Source organism: Thunnus albacares, chromosome 22 (assembly GCF_914725855.1).
Source record: "Thunnus albacares chromosome 22, fThuAlb1.1, whole genome shotgun sequence".
Taxonomy (NCBI): Eukaryota; Metazoa; Chordata; class Actinopteri; order Scombriformes; family Scombridae; genus Thunnus; species Thunnus albacares.
Window position 1 is genome coordinate 6,061,152 of NC_058127.1, and position 27,127 is coordinate 6,088,278.

At 38.3% G+C, this 27,127-nt stretch overlaps 1 protein-coding gene across 11 annotated transcripts in view; it reads left to right on the forward strand.

Moving 5' to 3' along the window:
* Positions 1 to 27,127, forward strand: part of dysf (dysferlin, limb girdle muscular dystrophy 2B (autosomal recessive)) — a 117,731-nt gene that overhangs the window by 18,123 nt on the left and 72,481 nt on the right. For 6 of the 11 annotated variants that reach the window (XM_044341585.1, XM_044341589.1, XM_044341591.1 and 3 more), the window contains exons 3-24: positions 202 to 293; positions 9,993 to 10,098; positions 13,068 to 13,191; positions 13,354 to 13,610; positions 14,586 to 14,714; positions 14,857 to 14,919; positions 15,066 to 15,116; positions 15,213 to 15,243; positions 15,374 to 15,489; positions 17,330 to 17,456; positions 17,545 to 17,648; positions 18,611 to 18,679; positions 18,824 to 18,867; positions 19,022 to 19,104; positions 22,785 to 22,900; positions 23,747 to 23,860; positions 23,951 to 24,128; positions 25,162 to 25,286; positions 25,400 to 25,506; positions 25,589 to 25,784; positions 26,665 to 26,811; positions 26,921 to 27,052. In XM_044341585.1, the coding sequence (XP_044197520.1) occupies positions 202 to 293; positions 9,993 to 10,098; positions 13,068 to 13,191; positions 13,354 to 13,610; positions 14,586 to 14,714; positions 14,857 to 14,919; positions 15,066 to 15,116; positions 15,213 to 15,243; positions 15,374 to 15,489; positions 17,330 to 17,456; positions 17,545 to 17,648; positions 18,611 to 18,679; positions 18,824 to 18,867; positions 19,022 to 19,104; positions 22,785 to 22,900; positions 23,747 to 23,860; positions 23,951 to 24,128; positions 25,162 to 25,286; positions 25,400 to 25,506; positions 25,589 to 25,784; positions 26,665 to 26,811; positions 26,921 to 27,052 (2,511 nt within the window). Of the gene's footprint in view, positions 1 to 201; positions 294 to 9,992; positions 10,099 to 13,067; positions 13,192 to 13,353; positions 13,611 to 14,585; positions 14,715 to 14,856; positions 14,920 to 15,065; positions 15,117 to 15,212; positions 15,244 to 15,373; positions 15,490 to 17,329; positions 17,457 to 17,544; positions 17,649 to 18,610; positions 18,680 to 18,823; positions 18,868 to 19,021; positions 19,105 to 22,466; positions 22,500 to 22,784; positions 22,901 to 23,746; positions 23,861 to 23,950; positions 24,129 to 25,161; positions 25,287 to 25,399; positions 25,507 to 25,588; positions 25,785 to 26,664; positions 26,812 to 26,920; positions 27,053 to 27,127 lie in introns of all 11 variants that reach the window. The other 5 variants (XM_044341582.1, XM_044341584.1, XM_044341586.1 and 2 more) reach the window with 1 other exon arrangement.

Consider the following 27,127-nt stretch of genomic DNA (forward strand, 5'->3'; position numbering starts at 1 on the left):
GTTTTTAAACTTGTTTTTCTGTCTCAAAAATGTCAAATCTCAAACAAATATAGAACAATGAAGTGTAACCTCAATTAAGTATTGTGTACTTTTGTAAAGACGGAGCTACATATGAATTATATAGAACTTATTAAATATTTTAAACACACTTAATTTATTCTTTTAGAGTATATGAGATAATATTCCTTGTCTCTGTGTCAGGGTTTTGAATGGGATCTTAAGGGGATTCCTCTGGACTCCGGAGCAGAGCTGCACTGTGTTGTCAAAGACCATGAGAAGATGGGGAGGAACAGGTAACGGACTGCTGTGTGTCACTGTGTGAATGTGTGCTGGTACACGAGTATCTGAGCATTATGGCTCTTCTGACAACAAAAATATAGTAATTATCTGCCCAGAATAGGCCAAAACAGTTCATATATTGTGGATTTATAATTCAGAAATGTGTTCCCACTCTTAGTGATTTTGTATTTTATATTTAGCAGTGATTCTCAAACTTTTTCTGTTGTGGAAGAAGAGAAAAATATCATCTCCCCAACAACATTGAGGAAATTAGCTGCAAATTTAGGCAAATTTAACATAATTTCTTCAAAGTAACATTGTTATGATGAAAGTTAAACTGACCTGAGCTGTGTGTTTAGCCATAACGGACACAAGTGGGTTTCCCACTACACTGACAGTAAACCCAGCAGCAAGATACATTATTTTCTTGACTGACATTTTAACATATTTGACTGACGTTTGATTATTGAGCATTCAATTTTAACACAACTATCTTAGCTCAAGTTCCAATAAGGCACTTCACATCAAGCACTAAATGATAATCATACACCTGTTCTCTCAGTTATACAAGAATAGGGAAGCATAGTCCTCGACACACACACTCTACAGAAAGACAAACATTGTTGAAAAGTATTATTTTTAAGAATTACCTCCAATGTGACTGGTGAACTGCATCAATATGGATAATTTAGACGTTCATTTGGCACTTGAAGGATCTTTTGCTTAAATTGAGCTGAAAGTCCACAATGTTAAATCTGAATTTATATAAATTATGATTGGATTTTTTTACAAGTCCCCAAATTGATGTCTGAGTCGTGTCTCAAGTCCAAGTCCAAGTAATGTAAACTAGAAGTAACTGAAATGCTTGAATACAGATTTACAGTGGGGTTTTTTTGCACTGTACACATACAGGTCTGTATGATGTTAATACAGGTGATTTTTCCAACAATGTTCAAAATCAGCTTATTTCTATCTGCTTGGATTTGAATTCTCTAATTGTGACGTAACATATTTCGCATTAGCTACAAAGTATAAATATCAAAACACTTTCAATTTGTGCCTCTCACCCCAGCATGGCATCAACTATGAATAACATGCCAATTTCTTTATTCTTATGCTTGCAAGCGGGCACAAAAACCTTCAACAGTTACAAAAGCTGGCAGTCTTAGCAAATTTTATACACTCAGCAGGCAAATCCGCCCATTTGTTGGGACATTCTGATTGGTTATGACAAGTCGTATCATTAAACAGACAGATATGTTGCACAGCACTTCCTTGGAAAACACCTAACAGGCCACTGTCCACGTGCCTGTCAGAGCGATTGCACTAACAAACCCTCTGATGTTTGTACAACACTGTTCTGTTAAGTTCAGCATACTTTGTGCCTCTTATCAATGTCAACATTGACGTAATATCAGGCCGACCTTTCATCAAATTGTCTTCTCAGAACATTACAATATCAGAATATTAGAGTATCAGTTACAATATCTGTATTATTCCTGTATGTTATCACTACACGTTTTGTGTCATTTCATGCCACTTAGTCTCTACTGACTTATTTTGAAGCGTTCGGCCCACTGCTTGAAGTATTTTCCTCACTGTCGTCATGTTAAGGTTTTCTTCTAATGTCTTTCTCAACACAAAAACATAAATGTGTCCTTGATAACTCAACAATATGATAGGTTAATGTTAAGGTCATCAGTTTTAATGATTTCTCCTTCGATTTTGAGGAATAAAGTTTTTTTATTTGTCAGTTTTCAATTGTGGGAGCAGCTAGATTACCCATGAGCCTCATCAAACATCACTGTGGAGATGAAGACCGTTCTCTTTGTGTTACTACTACTACTACTACTACTATCTGCTACTGACTTTTAATTACTGAATTTATTCCAAACTGATTAAAATTTTTGTGTGCAGCCGGTTCATTGAGTCCCCCCCCCCCTTCACTCACTCACACACACACACACACAACGTTGGATGACGTGGCTCACTGAAGGCCATTGTGTTGTGGGCAGACTTGTTGCATTTGACTCGTGTTTTGGCTAAAATATCTGAAATAAACCAACATCTTTCTTTTTCTTAACATAGATCATCTTTGTGCAGTGTAATTACTTGTTCAGCTGTAGTAGATACTTGATATATTCAGTCGATTTATCTTTTTGCAACCCTATTTAGAACCAGAAGAACTACAACTGTGGTGCTGATTTGTATTAAGCTGCATGGCGCAGCTCTAGGGAATTGTAGTTTAAAACAAAAATATTCTCATAATTACAGGAATAGATTTCATTTCTCGGAGCTAACCCGCCATGAACAGCTGCTGTCAGACTCTCCGTGTCCACCCTGGAAACACAGAGAGTCCGCTGGAGCTTTGACAGTCACTAGAAGCACATTCATGGCCCTTTGTAAAAGTTTCTGTGTTGTAGCTGAGCTAGCGGCTCTACTACGAGAGGCTCACAGCACAGTTAGTTACCAGCGGGCCCATGTGTGTGTTTAGTGCCACAGAAAAGGAATTTATCTGCATGCTGTTGAAAAAAACCACCTGTATCAACATCATATTCCAGTTATTGTCAGACTGAGATGGGGGGGTGAACTGATCGGATCAGACCAACCTCTGGGCACGGACGGGGGGGTGTGGCTCGAGGTCCAGAGTTGTTTGTTTTATGAAAAGAGAGGGGGAAAACACCCCTTCAGATGGTTATTTTAGGATTGCTGCGCTCCATCAAGATGACAAGTCTCGCTAGAGTTCGTTCAGAGGGGAAGGGGCAGGCTTGAAAGAATCAGGTCATCCTCTCATTGTTGTCGTCCGGTATTTATTCACTCATATTTCCACCCATTCACCCACTGATGTGTTGATTGATTCATTGATTCATTCATTAGCCCTTCATTGTACATGCAGACCAGAATGTGACTTAGTACTGTTGGTTTGTACACTTTTATATATATATATATGAGAATTTAGTGGTTTAATATAGACTGAAATATTGAGCAGCCTCTTGAGTGTAGCAGTGTCCATAGCAGGTTTGGTTTTGGCACCACTCCATCCAAGAATGGCAGATGCAGAGTTCATGACAAAAAATTGGAAATACCCAACATTAAAAAATACCTAAGTGGCTCCAGCTGTTTGAACATGATAAAATAGTTATTAATATCAATAGCTAAGACTGTTCTCTCTCTTCCCTGTAATAGAATATCCCTCTTCATCCAGCCAGATGATGCGTTTTGTGGTTTTTACTGGTCAAAAGCCATTTCCTACATAAAACATGTAGCTGCCTCACACTTAGCTTGTGAGGCAGCATAGCGTCCTATGAGGATTCTCGCATGATCTCGTGAATCCAGTGCCTGCCCTTTTCCAATCAGTTTCCAAGGACGACATATCAGATGGTTGTGTGTAACCCCCTCATTAACTTTGACTTTAATGTACAGTATATGTAGGCGCATATATAAGTGTGTCTACATGTGTGTAAGTATCTCTAGTACATGAAAAACTACAGAATTGCTTTAAACTATTTATTAATTTATTTATTATTTTTTTTAATTTATTTATTACATTTATCTTATTTTGTTTCCTCTCTTGTCTGTTTCTTTTTGACTTGTTTTTATTTTGGCTCATTTGCATTTTGAGTTGTTTGCCTTCTAAGTTATTATGAATGCTGTGCAAATGGAAAAAAAAAACCCTCAATCATCATTTGAGAAGACAGAGGAATGATGACGCCACCTGATTTAATTCACTTTTATATTCTCCTTGAGGAGAAAAGATCTCACAAGTACGAGATAACAGTTTTGTTTTATCATATTTTATTGCATGGTTTATTTTGATAGTTGTTATTAAGCTTTTGAGCTTGTAAAGTGATGCTCACAAATAATTCCAGTGTTTGTAGTTGTAAATCAACCTTTGTTAACCTATGAAAGAAAAAATCTGCATGAAAAATTCAAGTTTGTGAATCTGTAGAAAAGATTTGGATTTGTAAAAAAATAAATAAATAAAAATATGTAAATGAAAAAAACCTATGTGAAACACATCGCTGAAAGTTCCCACACTGATGTTATGAATTTTGACCCTGTTTTGACAGCTGAATCTGATTGGTCAAAGGTAGAGTCAAATCAGTTCACTGTTGCTAGGCGACCACTATTGTTTACATCCAGCACTGTGATCTGAGCATGTGCAGCGATTCCATTCCAATTCCAAATTGAACATGATGACATCACACTGGTGATGTCACAAAGGATCTTTGATCTTGCACACAGATCAAAGACCCTTTGTGACATCACACTGGTAATGTCACAAAGGGTCTTTGATCTTGCACACATATCAAAGAGATCACACAGATCAACAGATTATATCTATACCACGTCGTATTTGTCTAGACAGTGTACACACACAGATACTGAGACTCTAGTGCTAAGTATTTTTACCTCGATTTTACTGACGAACTTAAACAAAGCAGGAAAAATGAGTTGCGAACAGCAGACCGCTTCTTCTCCGGAGTGTTCATACACTGAAGACATGGACCTTCACCAGGAAGGATCAGATACGGAAGGCCATGTGAGTGCAATGAATGTGAGCATACCGACAATCAACGAACAACTTGGTGCCCTGAAACTCCAAATGCACGTGCTCGAGAGCCAGCTTGAGAGCACTGAAAGTTTGGATGAAGTAAGGGAAACTATGAAAGCAGAAGAAAAGGCTGCAATGGAAGAATATTGCGCCATGAAACAAAAATTTCAGGAGATCTGCGAGAGGGCTACAAGAAATAGCACTATACACATGATGTGTAATGCTATGAAAGTATCAAAGGAGATGTATGAGCGTAACACCGATACTCTGCGGCAACAAATTCGAGACCTTGAGCACACGCTGTGTGACAAAGCCGTGGAAGAGCTGAAAGCAGAGCGCGAAGCCAAAAGAGTACAATATGAGGCGCTTCTAAAAGAATTTCAGTGCCTGCAGGAAAAACTCCGAAAAGAAAGACCTTCGGAGGAAAGGTGTGCTGCAATGAAAGAGGAGACAGAGATAATGAAACAGCAAAATGACGCCATGCAGAAAGAAATCCTGGGGCTCAGAGAGAAGTATGAAAGTGTGAAAGCTTTGGAAGAATCCTTTAATGCAGTGAAAGCAGAGAAAGAGGCAATCAGCCAACAGAACGACACTCTGCGGCAGCGCATCGAGGAGGTATACACGTACATCCAGAGTGAAAATGCTTTGCATGAAATGGAAGACGCAATTAATGTGTCACTACAAGCCATAACCCATCAAAATGAGATCCTGTATCAGGAACTCCAAAAGCTTAACAGTGAGTACGAACAAGCTAATATTTGGGGTGTCATGTGCAGGGAAAAGATGAACCACATGGAAGATCTGAGCAGAGAAAATGACGGTTTGAAAGAGCAAATCGAGGTCGTCAGCAGACTTCTCCAGATCAGAAAAACCGAGAAAGTCAAATATGAAGAGCTGAAAGCTGCGGAGAAAGTCCTGCAGGCACAAAGTAGAGTCCTAACTAAAACACATAACGAACTCCACGCAAAGCTTCTAAAGGAAGAAGAATGGAGTAACAAGCACGACGCGTTGAGAGAGGAGACGGAAGCCTTGAGGGAAAACAACAACATAATGAATCAAGAAATTCGGATTTTCAACGAGCAGCTGGAAAATCTAAGCGTCCTGAAGGCGGATTATAAATCAATGAAGCCGGAGAAAAAAGCTCTAACCAGCCAAAACACCAAGCTCAAGAAGAAAATCCACGAGCTGGATAAACAGCTCTCAAAGGAACAAGACTTGGAGCGAAAGATTAATATGATAAAAGGAGAGAACATCACTCTGAGCCAAGAAAATCTAACTCTGCAACAGAGAGTTCAGGAACTCTCCGACCACCTCCACGGAGAAAAAGTTTTCGACATCATGTATAAGTCGCTTAAGGTGGAGAAAGACGCCATGATCCAGCAAAACAACTCCCTTCGAGAAAAGGTTCAGAAGCTGATCAAAAAAAGTGGAAGGAGAGTCGTTTTCGAGGCGGATCAGACAGCGACGACAGCGGCGAGGGAGAGCATGCGCAGACAATACTTGGACCTAAGACAAGAAATGCAAGAGATGAACGTATCCTAAAGGGTTTTAAGAAGATATATGTTCACATATATTTCAGTTTTTTACAAGGGCCACACAGTATTTTAATGGTTAAAACTCAGACTCCACACACAAAGGGTTCGATTCCTTGTTCTGATCTTTCTTTGTGGAGTCTGAGTTTCCTTCCACATCTAGAATGTATTTAGTGTTCATTTTGATATCACTGTTTATCATTTGATGTCAGACGGCTAAAACGGCTAAAAAAAAACCCCACTTAACATCATTTTTTCACCTTGATACTTTATGAAGTTTCCTAATGTTATGAGAATTGGCTATAAATATGATTTTCAACGGTTTCAGACGCCCATTACAAAAAATTACCTCTGCTTGGGGTTTTAGAGACCCGGCTGTAAAACAGCTAGCAGAATGCAAAACATGAGGCACACTGCACTGCCTTTTTTGTTGAAGCCCACAATTACTCCAGGCCTGCTCATGTTCATATCATGGTAACTGTAGAAAAGTCATATAGCTCCCAGTATCCAGCCATAGTCACAATTAGTTTGTCCTCCATGATTGTTGTCACCACCACAGAAGGCCACCTCTCAATTCATCTGATCGGACAATGGGAAAAAAACGCTACGGATGTCGGGCGCTTTTCTGCTCTGAGTTGAAGTTTATTCAACTCGAGGCATTCAAGGCACTCCTGCAAAAATGCGAGTTGCTCAGCAACGCAAAAGCAGCAAGCAAAAAGCTTCACTCAGTGAAAACAATTACACAAAGCTGGGCTGCTAAATCTGACGGGGACCTTACACAGTACTACACCTCCCGGATCTCAAAATAAGTATTTCAACAGTTCATACAAGCACCCTTTCTATAGTTAACATACATAGTTTCTGGTGTTGACACCTCTAGAAAAATAGCTGAGCACGCTTCAGTATCCTTTGTCTTGACAACTCTTTTTACTTACAACTTTTACAACTCTAATTCAGGCCCTCTAATATGTTTACCACCAGTAAACATATTAGAGGGCTATTAGATGTTTCCAACAATTTTCAAACCTAGAGAAATCCGTAATTTTAATCAAGGTAACAGTCCGTTTCATTTGGTCGCCTGTCAATGGCGTCATACCTCCTCTTCCAAAGAGTAAACACACATAAGATACATGCATCAACCATTGTGTTTGTCCACTACAGGTGCGTCTACCAAAGAGTATACATATACAAGATAATACATTGGCGTTGCAGCTGTTTGCCACAATGGCGTCTACCAAAGATCACTCACCTACAAGATAACACCTCAGCATTGTATAAATGTATGTATGTTGTATGTAGACTTTTATTCAGTTTTAAGCCACATTTTTAAGATAAACCTTTCAGATCTTGTTTGTTTTTAACTATATCTTTTAACCGGATGAAGGATTTTAGTCATCGAACATCTGGATCTTAAGTTATCGGAGAAACAAGCTAAGCAAACGTTAGCAACAGTTCGGCTAGCAGTCCCTCCCAGAAGTCTGGTGCTTGCTGAACAGCGTCAGACAAACACTGATTTTTTTTTACGTGAAACTGTTTTCATTAAGTGTTTTAATCACCAGGTCTGTTTGTTCTGGAGAGGAGGAGACCACTGCGGATAATTCGGCTCCCGGTAGAAACATCCTGAACGATGAATACTGGAGTATACCTGACCAGGAGAGGCTAGACGTGTCCGCCAGCGCCTACATTTGTATTTTTGCTTATTGTGATGTCATTTTTTGGAGTATCTTCAAATGCTTCATATCCCTAGAATCTGTACAACCTAAGCTAAAAGGTTATGTAGGTCAATAAACCATAATAATTGATATAGGTTTTGAAATTGTGTCATATATTTAAAAAATACAAAAATCGGACATGTTTTTTCCATCAGATTTTACTGAACAAACACACAAAACACATTGATCCAAAACATTTCTGAATGTAGAAACATGAACAAAATATTTCTTGACATTCCATAAGATATTTGAACTATGTACATTTTTTAGTTTTTGAGATATGCTCATTTTTATGAGCAGAGTGCAAAGGCGTTTTATTAGTTTCATCTGCAATAGACATATTTCCCAAGTGCCTACATTGGTATTTTAGCTTATTGTGATGTCATTTCCCAGAATATCTTAAAATGCTTCGTATCCCTAAAATCTGTACAAACTAAGTTAAAAGGTTATGCAAGCCAATAAACCATAATGACTGATATAGCCCTAAGTATTGAAATTGTGTCATAAATTACAAAATACAAAATATGCGTTGGGAAGCTTTGCCTCTGGGTGGTCCTCTGTTGCTCCTTCATCTCCAGTGGGGCTAAAACAAAGATAAATGAAAATGACATTAGAAAAAACATAAAAAAAAAAAAAACACATCATTAAAAATAATGATGAACTTGAAAATATAATCCTTTGACAAGCGGAAACATTCTGCTTTGTGCAGAAAGTCTGAAACTTCCCACACCCACGAAAATCACACACACCAGCCATACACACACGCACACAGCACAAAAAACAACTCTCTAAAATGTAAAAAACAAACAAATGAATAAATAATAATCCCTAAAAATGTACCTGATATATCCTGATATGGATCGATGCCTTAAACAAAATGGTCTTCATCCTCACTGAAGGAGTCCGGATCAGAAGAAAGCGTCTCTTCTGTTTGGTCACCGCCCGTGAACAAAACCCCCAAAGCCTTCTTTTCTTCGTCATCACGACAAAAAAAAAGACACGTATATGCTCCAAAAATACACTTACTCTCTCAATATCTGAATCTGAATCTCTCAACTTTCTCTCAATCTCTCTGACTTCGAGCTGCTTCTCCGCTCTGCCCCTCTCCGCTCCACCGTGCCACCCCGCGTCGTCGTTACGTTTTACCCGGTTTTATTACCAGCACGTTACGTGATATAATGGCATCATCATTCTTCCGACACAAGCGTACAACGTGATTGTGTAAAAGATGAGAGCCTTAGCTTTCCGCTGAAAAAAGAATGAAAGCTCTAGCTGTTATGGTTTTTATATTAGATCTTTTTGAATTGGACCACGTAAACAGCAACCCCCCGTGGCCAGTCTAGGGCCGCCCGCAGGATGTCCGTTTTCAAAGGGTTAATGAAGACAACAACTCCCGTGATCCCACACTACTACTTGTTTTGACTGAGAGACTTCTAGTGGCTGAAATTACATATTGTGCATTTAATAAGAGTTGAAGTCTTATTAGTAGCTTTGATGTCTGCCGTGTCAGTATTGATTGACAGTGACTCACCTGCGGCTCTTGAACTGACAGTGAGTCAAACTACTGTTGTAATGTTTTCAGTGTTAATTCAGTATTCCCTTCACTCCGAAGTAGCAAAGCGTGTTTCCAGAGTGTGAAAAGCAACAACCTGCACCCCTTAATTGTAAGATCTTGGCTTCAAACGCCGACCATAAGCTCCAACTCTGGGCTCCAATGCATGTTGTTACACCTCTCTACATCCGTCTTTATATATCGTCTACGGTATATCTTGGTAGTGCGTGTGGGGATGATCAGTTTTTTTGATTGATACATTATCAGAAGAGCCCAATCCTCCAAAAAAAATGAAGTGAAATCATTTTTCCTGTGTCCCAAATACAGTACATGAGACATTTTGAATGTTTGTGTGTTTTTAGGTTCCTGGGGGAAAGCCGCCTGGCTCTCAGAGACGTGCTCAACTCTCCCAACCTGGCTGCCTCCTTCACTGTGTCCCTGCTGGACACCAAGAGAAACAACACAGGGGTGAGCACATGAACACTCACTGACACACTGACAGACTAATTTACAGTCTCATTGTATCATGAACCAATGACTAATCATAAATCATTTTGAGTTTCCTGTTTGGATCTTAAAATAGAGGAAGAGATTCCTGAATCAGAGCGGAATAACAGCCATACCACGCCCTCTCTCTCTCTCTCTCTCTCTCTCTTTGTTTCTCTCAAGTCATGCAGCCTCACACTGACTCTTCAACACTTTTTGCTTGAAATCAGTTGATTTGTTGGAAACCGGTGAAAAAAAAATATCACCCCCAAATGCAAGTTTAGTGTCAGTTTTAAGAAAACAAAATTGTACTATCATGCTGTGTTCATGTGCTCCTGGGAAAATCCATAACTGGGGTCTTGAGAGTCAGCTGCTAAACAACGTTGTATTCACATGCTGTTTTGTTTGTGAAAGTTGACCCAAAAGATCAACAGTAAACAAAGCGTTTACTGTCGCCGGGGAGGTTTTTACTTTTGAGTTTAACAGAAATAAAGCAAATTTCATTTCATATATATTTTCAATACGTACTGTATTGCTGCACAGATCTACTCTAAACCTACTATCTTTGTAGGCAGTAAACCTTTTTTGCTATAAAGAATCTCTTTCTCTTTTGTCCTGTGGTCAGGATTGTAGCCAGGGCAGATTTTAAACCACCGGTGGCAGTGACAGTTGTGGAGAAAAAGTCCTGAGCGGTTGTGTTTCAATCTATTGTTACTGTAAATGCACCTTTAATCTACATCTCTACATCTTCTCTTCCTTCTCTACCTGACACTGAAGCTCTTTGAGCAGAGACAGTTACATTTCTGGGTTGTTTTCCCTCAGATGCTTCAATAAAAGAAAATAATAAAGTCAAATACGTTACTAAACGTGTTAAATTCAACATTGAAAGTCTATTTTACGCTAACAAAAAAGTAAGCAGAGTAGTCATATTATTAGATTATTTACTGTGTGATTTGATGGTAATGGGTGGATCATATTGTGTTTTTGTTTCAAAGCCCTAAAACTTAATTGAATTCAACGGTCTGTATGATTATACAGACTGAAAAGTTTAGCGTTTATGAAAAATCAGAGCGCTTGGGATGTTATCACTACTGTGATTGAGACTGATTAGTTTCTCATTGTGTTCTCATTGTGTTATTGTTGTTTTATTGTTATTTGAATAACCAATAAGCAACTAAAAGCTTTGCTGACTGACTGACTGACTGACTGATCGCAAGACAGATCAGCCAGCAGCAGCCTTCAAAAAACTGAAACCACCAAAATAAAAGTAGTCAGGATAGCTCAAAATGTCTTCACAAGAGCTGAAAGTCGTAGAGGTAAAAGACCAGAAACAAATACATCTTGGTCGGCCACACTTACTGTCGTCCTCTGCTTTTTTAGCAGCAGATGAAACAGCGTTCTGTTTCCCATCCTCATTTCCTGAACTTTAAACAAAGTCTTCCTCTTAGTGTCTCACACACACGGTCAGTCCAAGGTGACGAGGATGTGACAGAAGAAGCCTGTGTTTATCTTATGGCCGTTACAAAGTGTGTGTGATGTACACAAATGTAAACCAACATACCAAACAGACAAAGCTGTAATTAAAACACTAAATATACTATAATCTGTCTATAATCTTGACTCTATTCATCCATGCAACTGAATATTACACTAGGAAAGATTTCATTCAAACTGAGTAACAAGTTTTTTACTTTAATTTCACTTCATAGGTTAAATATAATTTGTATAATAACTTTTTGGGAAAGTATTGATTAATTAACAAGCGAACATGCCAACATCTTTACATTTGTGCGTTTTCATTACAAAGGAAAGGCACAATAAGCAGCACCTGCATATCATTATAAACCTGTTGTTTACAGAAACATCACAGCTTATTACTTTAGCTGCTTTTTCCTGTTAAAGGAAACTGCAGAAGACTACACCTTGCTTGGTCCACACAACTTATCTGGAATGAATCCGCCTATAATCATAATAATGTGAAGGAAACTCCGTCTGCCACTCTGGACTAACTGGACTCTTGTGATAAAATAAACTCTTGAGTTGTCTGTTGATTTAAGCCTGCAAGTGTGTGATACAAACGTGGAGATTTGAAGGAAATGGCTGGTGATTTTTCTGTAGTTTCCTTATTATCAGCAAATCACATGTGCAGAGCCAAACCAACATTAAATCTGTGTATCCAAAGTCTGATATATCTCATTCCTCTGTGCCGAAACCTCAGTTGCTGTCCAAAAACCATTAAAAACACATCAGTGAGTCACACCGTTGAACTGGGTGACATGTTCCTTCACCATGAAGGTTACGGTCATGGTTAGTTTGTTTAAAAATGGCTCCAAAGACTAATAACAGCGAATATCAGCCTCTAGAGAGTAGTAGTTTACAGAGCTAGCTTGGCTTTGCTAGCTTGTTGCGCTACATATCACAACATCTTAACTTTGTACTACATTGTCAATTTCTCAAAGAACTTCAGTACAAAGTCAAGAGGTTGTGGTATGTATGTGATTGTGATTGCTATTAGAATTTGGAGCTGTTTCTAAACAAACAAATGACTATAATCTTCATGGTGAGGGAACATGTCACCCAGAGGAATAGTCCATAATATGGGTCAACTTCCAAAAATGCAGGATCCTACAATTCCGATAATACAGGTCAATAGCGTCTCCGTAAATGTCCAGGTCTGTCAAATTCTACACTCCTGTTTGTTATGCAGGCTTCCCATTAAAAATATGTGGTCTCAGAGATCATTTTTATAGCCCATGGTTATTTTCTCAGCCTTGAAATAGCAAATATCTCCTCCAGAGCCACAGAAGACATAACACAACTGTTTTCATGGGCTGAGTGCTCCTCCACATGACTAGGAAATTGATTTTCATGTGTAAAATTAGAGGAGTGGACTTTTAAACTGTGTTCTTCCACTGATGATGTCAAATTATTTTCTTTTCTGTCTCCACCAGGCTACGCTGACCCTGCAGGTTTCCTACATCCCTCCTCCAGGAGCAGCTCCGATCTTCCAGCCTCCCCCGCAGCCTGAGGCCCTGCCCCATAACAACCCCACCGTGGAACTGGACACTGTCACAAGTAATATGATCTGGTGTCTCTTCTGCTGTCTATATCCACCCTGGAAAGAACAATTCTGACTTAAATACCGAATGTAGAATCTAAAAATGTGATATTTGCATCGACTTGTTTCATATTTTGCTTCCGGGACTAGTTTCTATCAATCTGTGTGTCTCTGTGCAGTGATTTCTCTGGACACTTTGGGAGAGGAGGATACAGAGAGTATGATGATGCTGGAGCAAACAGAAGACCAGGGCCCCGACGACGGACGCTCCATGGTGATCGTCGGCACCCAGGGGACGCAGGGCCAGGAGTCCCCCACCGCCCAGACACCCAAACGCACGCCACCGTCCCACAACACCCAAGGAGGGCTGAGGAGGAGGAGGAGGGGAGCCAGCAGTCAGCCTAAACCTCTGCCCAACAAACCACAGGACATACAGGTATGTAGGAGTGATTTAATTCAATATGTCCAAATGTTCTGCTTCTCCATCAGCCCTTAACACAGTAAGAAAGGCTCCACAGAGCAGGCAAGACACAGGACTTTGGTTACACACTGTATATTATAATGAGGATGCTTGAAGCTGATGAGCGTCATTTATCAATTGACCACATGCTACGCCATGCCCTCATTAATTAGTGTTGCTATTTGTCAAGCTTCATCTTCTAGCACAGCACGTATGTGGTTAAATTTACCACTTCGAATTTGTGTTAATTTTAGGAAAAACATGGCCTTTTATTTCATACAAAAGAAAACCAAAACAGGCTTAGCTACAGTTGTTGCTGGCAGATTTTATCAGCTGTAGCTAGCCAAATAGTTAATTAATAACTCAGTGAGTTGCTTTAAACTCTGCCTCCAGCTGACTTTTTAATGTTTCCAGCTTGTTTTAAAACCATTTAAGAGGGTATTCAGTATGTACTTGCTAGCTACATTAATGATATAATGCTAAAAGACTGAGGCTAAAAAATGTTAATGATGTTTGTTGTTGTTTTGCAGCATAGCTACTCAGTGCTTATATAATGGTGCAGTTTAATGAATAGAAAATGAATTTTAATTACTAAAGAAAAACATACTTGGACAAGCAACACAGAGATTATGCTTTATTGTTCGCATTTTCAAACATTATGTTTCACTTTTACAAGAAAAGAGCAGGATTAAGTGTAATTGATGAGATTGACGAACGTAATGCTTTCATAGGTAATAAGTTTGGCTGGAGTTGCCAGAGTATAAACTTGGCAAAATCCAATAACGAGCAGGGCAGAATTGAATTAAATTAGATGATCGTAAGGTTTAGTGTCAAATAAAACCAGTCACGTAAGTCATAAAAACTGTAGATGCTTAAGAGGCTTTATCTACTGAATCTCATGGAAAGGTTACGTAACAGTACACGTTTCTGTCCATACGTATTCCCGTCCAGGTTCGTGTGCGAGTCATTGAGGGGCGACAGTTGCCCGGCGTCAACATCAAGCCCGTTGTCAAGATAACGGTAGCCGGGCAGACCAAGAGGACTCGCATCAGAAAAGGAAACAACCCTGTCTTTGATGAGGTACACGAATCTTCATCACTATCTGATTTCCTTCATGAATTGTCCAACTTATATTTTGTGGTATTGAAGGATTCACAAAAGTTCAAATGTTAAATATCTTATTCTCTCAAACTGCAACTTGAGTGTATTTTTCTCTTAACAGACATTTTTCATGAACTTCTTTGAGACTCCGTCAGACTTGTTTGACGAACCAATCTTCATTACTGTGAGTCGGATGTTTTACCTCCATTTTATTCCGTTCAGAATAACTTGTATGTATTGTGTAACAATAGAAATCTTGGTTTGACTGTAAGGTATTTTTTCTGTAAATTGCTCTGGATATAATGTAAAGTCTCTCTCCTTACCTGACAGGTGTGTGACTCTCGCTCACTCAGAACTGATGCTGTGATCGGTGAATTCAAGGTATACAGTACATAAAGTGCACTGTGTGTTTGTTCTGTAATCATAATTTTAAGTGAAAAGTAAAAGAAATCTATAATCTTTTGATTGTTTTCACAGTTAGATGTTGGCACTGTCTACAATGAGCACAGTGAGTATAATTAATGAACTGTTTTAAAATATAGATTTTCAAGTTCTGGGATGTGAGTCGTTGTGTCTAGTTTTAATTTTTTAGTTCCAAGTTCAGAGCTCTGAGTTTAAGCCTGCCCCTCTACCTTTAGGACACTGCTTCTTGAGGAAATGGCTGCTGCTGTCTGACCCCGACGACCTCTCTGCTGGAGTTAAAGGTTACCTGAAGGTCAGCTTGTTCGTCTTGGCCGCTGGAGACGAGCCCCCGGTGAGTCTGATTGGATAGATGAAGATTAGCGAATTAGCATTATGATGATACTATTTCTCACCTCAGTCCTGCAGAGGGAAAATAAGGTGCTCTGTGGAGTTTTCTCATAAACAAACAAAAGTTATGTTTACGTTCAGTGTTAATCACCAAAACACATTGTGTGTGTGCATTTCCTTCCTCATAAAACTTTTGCAAATGAGATTTTTAATTTTTAATCCTGCGTCATTTACTTCCATGTCTCTAGCTTGCAGCCTACTTCTTCCTTGCATTTCTTGGTGCATTACAGTCACCTGTACATAATTTAAAATAGCGTGAAACAAAAATATTGCAAGCGTGCTCATCCTCATGACAAACAAAACTCCACAGGGTAACTTTGAATATCAAATTCTAATTCTGCAAAAGATTCATATTTAATGCTTTAAAAAATATCCATTTGTTCAAAACTCAAGTTTATGACACAATAAGCAAAGTACCAAATTCCTGTCAACCTTAGCTGTACTTTGAAATTAGTGCTAGTATATAAGCCAGCATTTTACACTAACATGCTAGCTTTTAACGTTAGCATGTTTCCTGGCTCATTGTGTGCATTCTGGTTATTACATGCTAAACATTAGCATATTAACTATCGTTTAATATGCTACACACAGCTGAGGCTGGAAAAAATACAGTTTAGACTAATAAAAGCTGAGCCCACCATAAGTTTTGATGTAGGTAACAACATTTCCATTCCTCTAAGAACAATAAGTTATATAAGCCAGCATTTTACACTAACATGCTAGCTTTTAACGTTAGCATGTTTCCTGGCTCATTGTGTGCATTCTGGACATTACATGCTAAACATTAGCATATTAACTATCAGTTAATAGCATATTAACTATGGTTTAATATGCTACACACAGCTGAGGCTGGAAAAAATACAGTTTAGACTAATAAAAGCTGAGCCCACCATAAGTTTTGATGTAGGTAACAACATTTCCATTCCTCTAAGAACAATAAGTTATATAAGCCAGCATTTTACACTAACATGCTAGCTTTTAACGTTAGCATGTTTCCTGGCTCATTGTGTGCATTCTGGACATTACATGCTAAACATTAGCATATTAACTATCAGTTAATAGCATATTAACTATCGTTTAATATGCTACACACAGCCGAGGCTGGAAAAAATATAATTTAGACTAATAAAAGCTGAGCCCACCATAAGTTTTGATGTAGGTAACAACATTTCCATTCCTCTAAGAACAATAAGTTATGTTAACATGTTTGTTGACATGTTTATACATTTAACACTGACTGGGTTTCAGATTTTTGGCTTTGAAATCAATGCAAGCATACTAATAAACTATAGCATTTTACACTAACATGCTAGTTTTTACATTAGTCAGTATGTTGCCTTGCTAATTGTATCCATGTTAACGTAAGATGTTGAACATTACATGCTAAGCATTAACATATTAACTGGTAGTTAACTTATTAACTGCCAGCTAATCAGTCAGTTGTAATGTTAGCCTGTTAGCATTGTCACGTTAGCATTCAAACCCAAACTCTCAGAGATGAAACTGTGTACAACTGAGGCTGGAAAAAATGTAGCGTAGACTAATATGAGCCCACTGCTCAAAAACTACCTGTTTGTCATACTAGCTAGTGGACAGAACAGTAAAGTTATGCTAACATGTTTGTACACTGACCGCTAACTGGGTTTCAGATTTTAGCAAAGGTGTTTCTTGTGGACTTCTAATTGTATCTTTCGCTATGTATTTTGTTTGTAATATACTGTAAGCAGATGTTTATTTATGCTTTAATATATGTGACTTTGTGTGTGTCTGTACGTGTTTTCCAGGCTGATAGGCGTGAGTGTGTGGAGGAGAAAGAGGATATAGAAGGAAACCTGCTGAGGCCGGCTGGTCTGTCTCTGAGAGGAGCCACCTTCACCTTGAGGATTTTCAGAGCTGAAGACCTGCCACAGAGTGAGTTTGAGTCTTTGTGTGGTTATAATTTATTTAATCTGCTTTCAAAATAGAGATTGAGAGATTTCTTTCTCTTTTCTTTCTGCAGTGGATGATGCCTTCATGGATGGGATGAGGCAGATTCTTGGGTTTGACAGTAACAGGAAGAACTTGGTGGATCCTCTGGTGGAGATCCACTTTGCTGGCAAAACAGTGCGTATGACTTGATAGAGCTAACATCGAAGTCATATGAGTCAAGAATCATTTTATCCCAAACCTGATAACAGTTATAGAAGTGTAGCTCATGGAATTACTTGTAGCTTTAATGTTGTGGTTGTTGACCAAAAGGACAGAAGGTATTGAACCCTTAAAATCCTGATGGTATTTCGAGAGTATCTAACTTCCGTATCATGACGTATTTCCGAGTGTCGAGCTCTGTGTCGCCAAAAGTTGAAGACTGATTGATGGGTGGATGTCATGATATTATTGGTTGAAATTGGTTGGTTCAAGCCTACGTAAGCACACGTCATATTTTGTTCTACAGGAAGAAAACATGATTGGATTTTGATATGAGAGCACAAAGAAATTGATTTTTTTTAGCATATGTTGTAAAATAGGTGCACAATATGACCGGGGATGTGATCTAAAAGGGTTAAAAAGGCATTTTTCAATTCATCTTGACTTTAAATGCAGTGAATCTGCTTTCACTTTCTTTACAGTCTTCCGTTTACACTGAACCAGTGTTAAAATTAAATCTAACCCTGTACCACCTCACTCCTAACAAACTACAGTAGTATGGTTGGGACTTCATGCACATAACATTACCTTGCTACACATTTAAAAATACAGGACATTTACATCAGTAGCATCTAAATCATCAAATCTCCACGTTGGCCCGCACAAAAAAATAAATAAAAAAAAGAAGAGGATGCACTTAACTGAAATCTTACTCAACACTGCCACCTGGTAACCACAGATAGTAGAACTGGAAAATCTGGTAGCCTACAAAAAACGGAATAACACTTGAAAATAACAATAATGAACATATGCATTACCATTTAAACGACTTTGAGAGCTAACTTAAGCCTAAGGGGAAAATTATATCTGAACAAATCTTCCAGTCGGCTAAAGAAGCTAGTCATTGTAAGGTGGTTTGCATTTTCTATCTTTTTCAGGTCTGCACTAAGATTCTGGAGAAGAACGCCAATCCACAATGGCACCAAAGTCTGTCCTTGCCAATTAGGGTGAGACAAAGAGTGCAAACATTTAGTGCCTTTTAAATGAACAAGTATCTATTATCTACTGTATATATCATTATGCAACTTCATTGTGCTCTCAAGACAGTCTGCTCATCATTATACAGTACATGTTTTATTCTTCCTCCCCAGTTTCCCTCCATGTGTGAGAAGATGAGGATCAGAATCCTGGACTGGTGAATCCCTGCTGATATATAATTTTCACCAGAATATAAAAGCTTTTACATAAAACTTAGAGAATGTTTTTAGTTTGGAGTAATACATTTTAATTTGTCACAATTTTGCTTGAAAAACATATTTTGGAGCTTCTTTCTATATTTTTCATTACAGGGACAGAGCCAGTCACAATGATGTCATCGGCACTGCCCACCTCTGTATGTCTAAGATCTCCGCCCCGGGAGGAGAGATAGATGGTAAGTTATTGGCTGTAACTGGTCTGAAGTGGACTGGACCCGACCAGTTTGGTTTGGACTAGTTTAGATTGGAATGGGCTGAATTTGAGTGTTTATCTCTAACTTGTCTTGTCTGGTTTGTTTCATAGTTACTCTTTTTAAAGTGTATAATTATATTTGTTTGCCTGAAAATGACACATTATTATATATAGAAAGGTATGTGTCACTTATATTTGCTATGTTGGTCTTCCCATCTTATATATTATGTAGAGCTGCAACAGTTAGTCAGTTAACCGATTAGTCAATCAACAGCAAATTAACTGCCAACGTGTTTGATATTCAATTAATGGTTTAATTGAGTCCATTTTTAAGAAATATGTCAAAATTCTCTTGTTCCAACCTCTCAAATATGAATATTTTCTGGTTTCTTTAGTCTTTGATGACAGTAAACTGAACATCTTTGGGTTGTGGACTGTTGGTCGAGACAGTGATTGACATTTTTCACCATTTTATAGACCGAATAACTGGTGGTTTGTTGCAGCCTTAATATTATGAACAAACTTTTACTAGCTAACTAGCTGTTGTATTCTCTTAACGCAGGACCTGTTTCTTCCGTCAAAATACTTTTCAGAGATATTTTAGCGGATCTCAAAAATAGATGTTTTGACCAAACTGCCTTTTATTTCCAAGCTATGAAGCCATGAATGGACTCAGTTAACCTTTAGTTGTTGCAATTAACTGTCTTGCTAAGTTTTCTACAATTTCTCTTGTGTGTCTTACCAGTCAAGCAAATAGAAACAAAGTTGATCCATTGTTTATTCTCATTGCAAGTGGATCACTAGCAGTTCACATAGGAGAGCAACTTGATGTCTTCAGTTATTGTGTGCACTTAAGTTTGCGTGGCAGTTGCATTATCACCTGTTCCAGGAAGGGAAGAAATGTTCAGTTCAAATCCCTCAGGAGCTGAGTGGAGTTGTAAATATTCGACTTAAATTCATCAGGTGGCCAGAGACACGACTCCAAATGAATGCTACTGTTTCTGAGTGTCTGCTGGATGTTTAAAAAGGCAACTGTTTGCTAACATGTTCCCCTAAAAAAACCTCTAAGGTGATAATATGTCAGTGTTGTGTTTACATCTTGTTCAACCGTCCTGAAGAAGCCAAAAATCAATTAATGCTGCTTTAAATTGATGAGTTTACATTTGAAAGTTTAATTATATCTGAATGTGAATCTAGACTGGATTAAATTTGGTGACTAATGTGTCTAGTCTGGAACATTTCAGCTGATCTACTGTGGTTTATGATCCAGATCAGACTGGTTTAGGTCTGAACATGACAGTACCAGACTGGTTTATACCTAACTGATGCAATCTGGACACTAATTCACTGATTTGGTGTGGTTGTGTTGTGGTAAAGTTGCCTGGTCTGCTCTGAATTGATCTGAATCTATCGGTTTTGTGTGGTACTGCTTATTCTTGAATGAATGACTTATTTTATACATAAACATATCAAGGATTTTAGCCACTTCACATACATTTCTACTCGTGCAGAACTCAGTTTGCATCTGTCTGGCATTTAAGAGTTGGCTCTGAAGTCCTGTGTGAGAACTGAAACTTGGATTTGATTTGTGGTTTTGTGAATATAACAAAGCATGTATGTTTGCTCAGTGACATGCATGAAGACTAACTTGACAATGTTCGTGTGCTGAACACTGACATTGAGTTTTCGGTCCTTGGGAGTGCCTCACAGATGTCTCATCGTTGTCCCCGACAGAGACGACATGCATGAGTTTTGCTCACCCTGTGTGTGTGACAGATTTCTTCTTTGTCTTTTTCCTGGAAAACACCATGTGAATAATGATGAGTCATCGGCAAGTGACAGCTCAATGCCACCAAACTGTGGCTCAGACAAACCAGAAAGAATGAATAACATTAACTTTTTATATTGAATTACTGTTATCAGTCTCCTAAAAGAATCTGCTGATAGAAAACTTTAGAATTTTATTTGTGTCTCAATTCTGAGTTCAAGTTGGGACATTTTGAGCATAAAAAAAAGATTTCAGAGAGATTCTTATCACTCAGGATGCCAATAAATTAATTTTTATTATTGCTTTTATCCATATAAAATACTCAATAATAATCTGTCTCAGTTTTACTTCAATTAATTGGCTGTTTTGACTCTAATAAAATCTCTAGTAGGATTATTGGCTACTGAGAAAGCAGAGACAGAATATATTTTTGTTTGTTTAAGTGATTATAATTTTTCTACAAACAGAACTTAAAAAATGTCCCAGTACACTCTTTGAATTGAGACACTAATATAATATAAGTCATAAATAGTCTAAATAGTCAAATAATAAACTTATCTTAGTTTTAGAAAAGGTTTCTGAGTCATATTTCTTGAAAAAAAAAGACCTTATCCAGAATTTAGCTGATTGGCTCACTGTGTTTGTTTGCAGTCACACTCAAAAATCAATTAATAATGGTCTAATACCTTAATATAATAATTGAAATACCTTGTTTGGAATATCTTAAAGGACCACACCAGTTACAGCTCCTCAACTACAATCTATCATATTGAGTTTTACATTTTCTGATGTACTTTCCTTGCTCTTCAGGCAGCCATTGGTTTCCATTAATTTGTGTAAGGTTTAAAAATAAATCTGCAACGATAATGCAGCTTTGACAAAAATTATGTACAGCCTTGATGTTCACAGTGATGCATTACTCAAGCCAATTCAATGTTGGATGGAATTGAACAACACATAAATAGAGGAGGAAATTAATTAAAATCGGATGGTTTCCAAAATGGTAATCTGTGATTGATATGTTTATATTATATGTGATTTGTATGGGTTAAAAAAAACCACTGGTATGGTCCTTTAAACAAATGAGACCATGGCTGACAAAACTGGAGCCCTGGATTTCACAGAGGCACCGTTAGCGCTTGTATTTTCCATCAGTCTTTCCCTTCTTCCTCTATCCTCTGTCATCAATAACTGTGAATGAAGACCAGAGTCAAGCAGATTTCTCCCTAAATTGTGCAGGAGATCAAAAAATGCTTTTGGCAGCGATGGTCTCATTATTTAGAGTAATATATTTTAAAATGATGCAACCTTATAAACTTACTGAACTTGTTTCCTACTTCTTCTCCAGTGGTTGAAATTATCAGTAATTTCACTCACTTCTCAGTAATGTTTCAAGTCATTTACTTGAAACAAACCAAATGATCTTCGCATTTGGTTTCTTGGCGTCGTGTGTACTGTTTGAGTTTGTGGTCCAGTGCATCTGTTTGGGTTTGAGTGGCGTTCAAAGACATCTGTTTCCTTTCTGTCTGACTCATTTGTCTGTGATTCTGAACCATCCTTCCTCTCTACGCACTCAGATGACTTGTCTCCACGGACCGTCCACCCTGGCAGTACGTCCACCATCCTCTCTACACAACTTTTATATTGAAAATATAAATCATTAAAAAAAAGCACTTGAAGGAAAACTCTTAATAATTCTTGTGTTTTGTTATTCTCTTCTTCTTCTCAACTCATATTTGTTTCCAACTTTCCAAATTCTGCTGAAATTTTGTACTCTGTGTCAATCAATTCAATCATTTCATCTTGTTTAATCAATCTTTTCTTCATTTCTATCGATGTTCCAACATCCTGCCATGTTAACAATAAAACTAATTGTCCATTTCGTCTCATTGCAGTGGACGACAGTCTTGGTTTCTTGCCGACGTTCGGCCCGTGTTTCGTCAACCTGTACGGCAGCCCAAGAGAGTTCACCGCCTTCAATGACCCTCATGAAACTCTAAACCTCGGAAAAGTAACTCTATTAATCTAATAGACTCTAATCTAATAATCTACCTATTTTTCTTTTTGAACAAAATAAACCAGTCACCTCAGACTTAGAGGTACTCTATGGAGTTTTTGGCCACAAGTTGCAATTTGAAGCAACGTTTCTGTGAGCAGTTATTTGTATATTTTGTGCATTTCGTAGCATTGCTTTATTTGAATTAAAAAATCAGCTTTACTATCCTCACGCATTCCTGTTGATGGTTTTATGCTACTTAACTGATTGACTGTCGCATTAAGAAACATTAGCAAGTGCCAGCAAAATGCAGGAAGAAGGAGACTGATAGCTTGCAAACGTGGATGCAATACACGCATCAAAAATTGCAAAAAAAATTGGCTTTAAAAATGTTTTATGACGAAGGAATTCAACACATTTGTTAGACCTAAAAGATAAACGCAAAATGTAAACATAACTTTGTTATTGTTGTGTACAAGAAAACTTCACAGAGTCCCTTTAAAAATAGAAAATAATGGACTATGTATCACTTAATTCTGTTAAATCTTTAATTGTGGCTGGTTGGTTTCATTAAGATAACTTGTCTGAATTCAATTAAAAGCTCATCTTGTTAAATGCTCATTTTGATGATGTTTACACTGAATGTGTCGTGATATTTTTATGGCTGCTACATTCCAAAAATAATTAAATATCCCTAAAATTCAGCCAGAAATATTAAGTGTCTTTGAAACAAATTTTAAAATAAAGTTCTTTGAACAGTATTTTGCTGTTTTAATGATCCATGTTGCACCTTTAAAAATGTGATAATGTCACAAAGTGTAAACCATTCGTGCCTCTCTTCTTCTTCCTTCTGTCTCCCAGGGGGAGGGCGTCGCGTACCGAGGTCGAGTTTTACTTGAACTAACCACAAAACTGGTGGACAAACCGGAGCAAAAAATCGAAGACATACCATCAGATGATTTGCTGGTGGTTGAGGTGAGATGGAAAGAAGGTTGTAAACGCTTCAACGCAGAAAGATAGATATCAGTCATCCATTGTTTTTTAAAATCTCTCTTCATCTAACAGAAGTTTCTCAGGAAGAGGAAGTTCTCTCTCTTCGTCGCGTTTTACTCGGCCACGCTCCTCCAGGACGTCGACGACGCCATCCAGTTCGAGGTCAGCATCGGCAACTACGGCAACAAGTTCGACTACACCTGCCTCCCTCTGGCGTCCACCACACAGTTCAGCAGGGCTGTGTTCGATGGTAGGTCAAAGCTGGCGTGTCAAAGGTGAGGTTGTATTTACTGCCACTGAAGTCCAGGTGAAATCTACAAATATTTAAATGTGCAGTAAAGCATCCAAAGGTCTTTATGTGTCCAGTAAATGTGCAATAAAATGATGCAAATGTGCAATAAGTGGAGATTCATGTATCAATATACATAGAAATAAACTGTTATAGATGTGCAGCAGATAGATGTGTATGTGCAGTAAAGCAATATAAATATGCATTAAATTAAAATACATGTGCAGCAAAGTGGCGTGCATGCACAGTTAACCGATAAAGATGTAATAAATTAAAGTATGTTCGCAGTAAGAGTTGAACTTTGGGAAGAATTTAACTTGCATTTTGCATTTGCACAACAGAAGCTGATGAGACATGCAAACAAACAAACATCAGTTCATGTTTTTGGCTTTTTACGATTTATAATGGCATTTATTCAGCTCATGAACCGCCGATTTAGAAGATTTTACTGCGTTGTAGCTGGAAACAAAAACAGCAGCAAGTTTTTTTAAAATTTTACTTTATTTGTAGTTTTTTACAGTGTTTCCCTTAGTATGTTTTTGTTAATCCAAGTTAGTTATCCGTTCACTAACACTGATTAGTTAGTGAGTGCAATACTACTTAACTTGTTTTATTTAATTGTATATTTAATTTACACACTTTGCCTCATTTGCACATCTGTTTTTTTTTAGTATTTTTAATGTTTTTATTCTTTTAAATATGCTCTGACACTTTACTCACCACTGTTCATTGTGTTCTAATATTTCAGCGATAGTGTAAACTCTTGCATGTAGTATATTTTGCACGTGTCTGTACATATGGAGATTATGTACTTATGTGTACGTCATATTTTTCTATATGCAACACTTGAGCCCAAGTCTCTGGGTGTATTATACATATATTTATATATTCTCTTATCTTATAATAAGCTTTGATTGTAGAATAATGTTGATTGATTTGCTGATGATGGTTTAAGAACAATGATTGTGTTGTTGATCATGTGTGTGTGTTTTAGGTTGTCAGTACTACTACCTCCCTTGGGGAAACGTTAAGCCAGTGGTGGTTCTGTCCTCTGAATGGGAAGATATCAAACCGAGGATCGAGGCTCTCAACATGCTGCTGGTCATCATCGACAGACTGGTTGGTTCTTCATCTGTGTGCTCATGTGCATCTGTCTTTATTGGGAGTTATTTGAGTTGTCGACTTTCACATTCATTCACCATCTGAACGTGTGTGTGTGTGTGTGTGTGCAGGAGGAGAACCTGCAGCGTGTGCAGCTGGAAGTGAAGGCGGGCAGTGATCTGGAGGAGGTGGAGCTCCGAGTGGTCGAGCTGTTGGATCAGGTCATCACAGACTGCAGGTAAACGCTCTTAAAGTGCGGATCCCGTTCTGATCTCTGATCCTGCACCTCTCTTCACTATCCTCTCTCTTCGTGTCTCCAGTGAGAAGCTGCCCTCTCTCGACCACTGGCAGTGCGCGACACCTCTGGACCGCTCGTTGAGGCACATTCGCACTCTGCACCTGGAACAGATTGTGAAGGCGGCGCAGGCTCTCAAACACGGGCCGGCTACTGAGCTCTCCACTGTGATGGAGCAGGCTGAGGACTGGGCCAGCAGGCTGAGAACCATAGCCGAGGAGGTGTGTGAGCAGTGTGATCCTGCCTGCTGATCCTGTCAATTTTCTTGATTAATCGATAAGTTGTTTGATCTATAAATATCAGAAAATGTTGATTATTGTTTCCCAAAGCCCAAGATATTCAGTTTACTGTCATAAAAGACTAAAGAAACCAGAAAATATTCACATTTAAGAAGCTGGAACCAGAGAATTTGGGTATTTTTTCTTTAAAAAAAATACTCAAAACGATTAATCGATTATTAAAATAGTTGCTGAATCATTCTCTGTTAATCAACTAATCGTTGCAGCTCTAATGCCAACAACCCAGATAAATGTCAACAAAGAAGTTGTACATCTACAGAAAGAAAAATTAGATTTAGATTTGCAAGAAATTGTTTTTTGCCATATTTCCTGACACGTTTCATGTCTGTAATGTCCTTTTTTGGACACTTTACTAACAAAAACAGAAAACATCTAAAGCAAGAGTAAAAAATGTTGTGATCTTGATCAATATTTACTGAGTTTTGCAGTTTCCCAGCAGATTTTGAACGTGACGTGTGATGTAATAATGTACATATAATACTTTAAAGGAAACAACATCAGTGTTATTCTTTAAAAACATCTTTACAAAAAGCCCTTTTTTTGTTTTTGATGTCTATTTTTTTAACCGAAAGTTATTCTTGCAACTGATTTTGCTGCTGCTGATGATGATGGTGATGAGGAGGAAGAGGAAGAGTAGGAGGCAGTGGAGAAGGAAGGATATAATGATCACTGTTATTAAATGAAATCATGCTTTGTGGAAAGAGGAACATTTACATTTTAATAAGAAGATGAAACACTATTAATAAACTCTCTCTCTCTCTCTCTCTCTCTCTCTGTGTGCCTGTCTATGTCTCTCGCCCAGCCCCAGAACAGTCTTCCAGACATAGTGATCTGGATGCTGCAGGGTGACCGCAGGGTGGCGTACCACCGGATCCCAGCGCACACGGTGCTCTTCTCCCAGGAGCATTGTGGGAAACACTGCGGACAACTGCAGACTGTCTTCCTCAAAGTACTTTATACACACATAGAAACACACACAAACACATTTATCTTTCCTGAAATAAAGTGTGGCTGACCCGTGTGTGTGTGTGTGTGTGTGTGTGTGTGTGTGTGTACAGTACCCACAGGGCAGCGGCGGAGAAGCCAAACTTCCCGGTCAGCTGAGGGTCAAAGTCTGGTTTGGATTGGCCGCTGATGTGAAACACTTCAACCAATACGCTGAAGGAAAACTGTCCGTCTTTGCTGAAACGGTAAGATTCAAACTGCTGCCGGCGGTGGTGAGGATCACAGAGGATCTTCTAACGGTCAGAACGAACAGGAGGAAA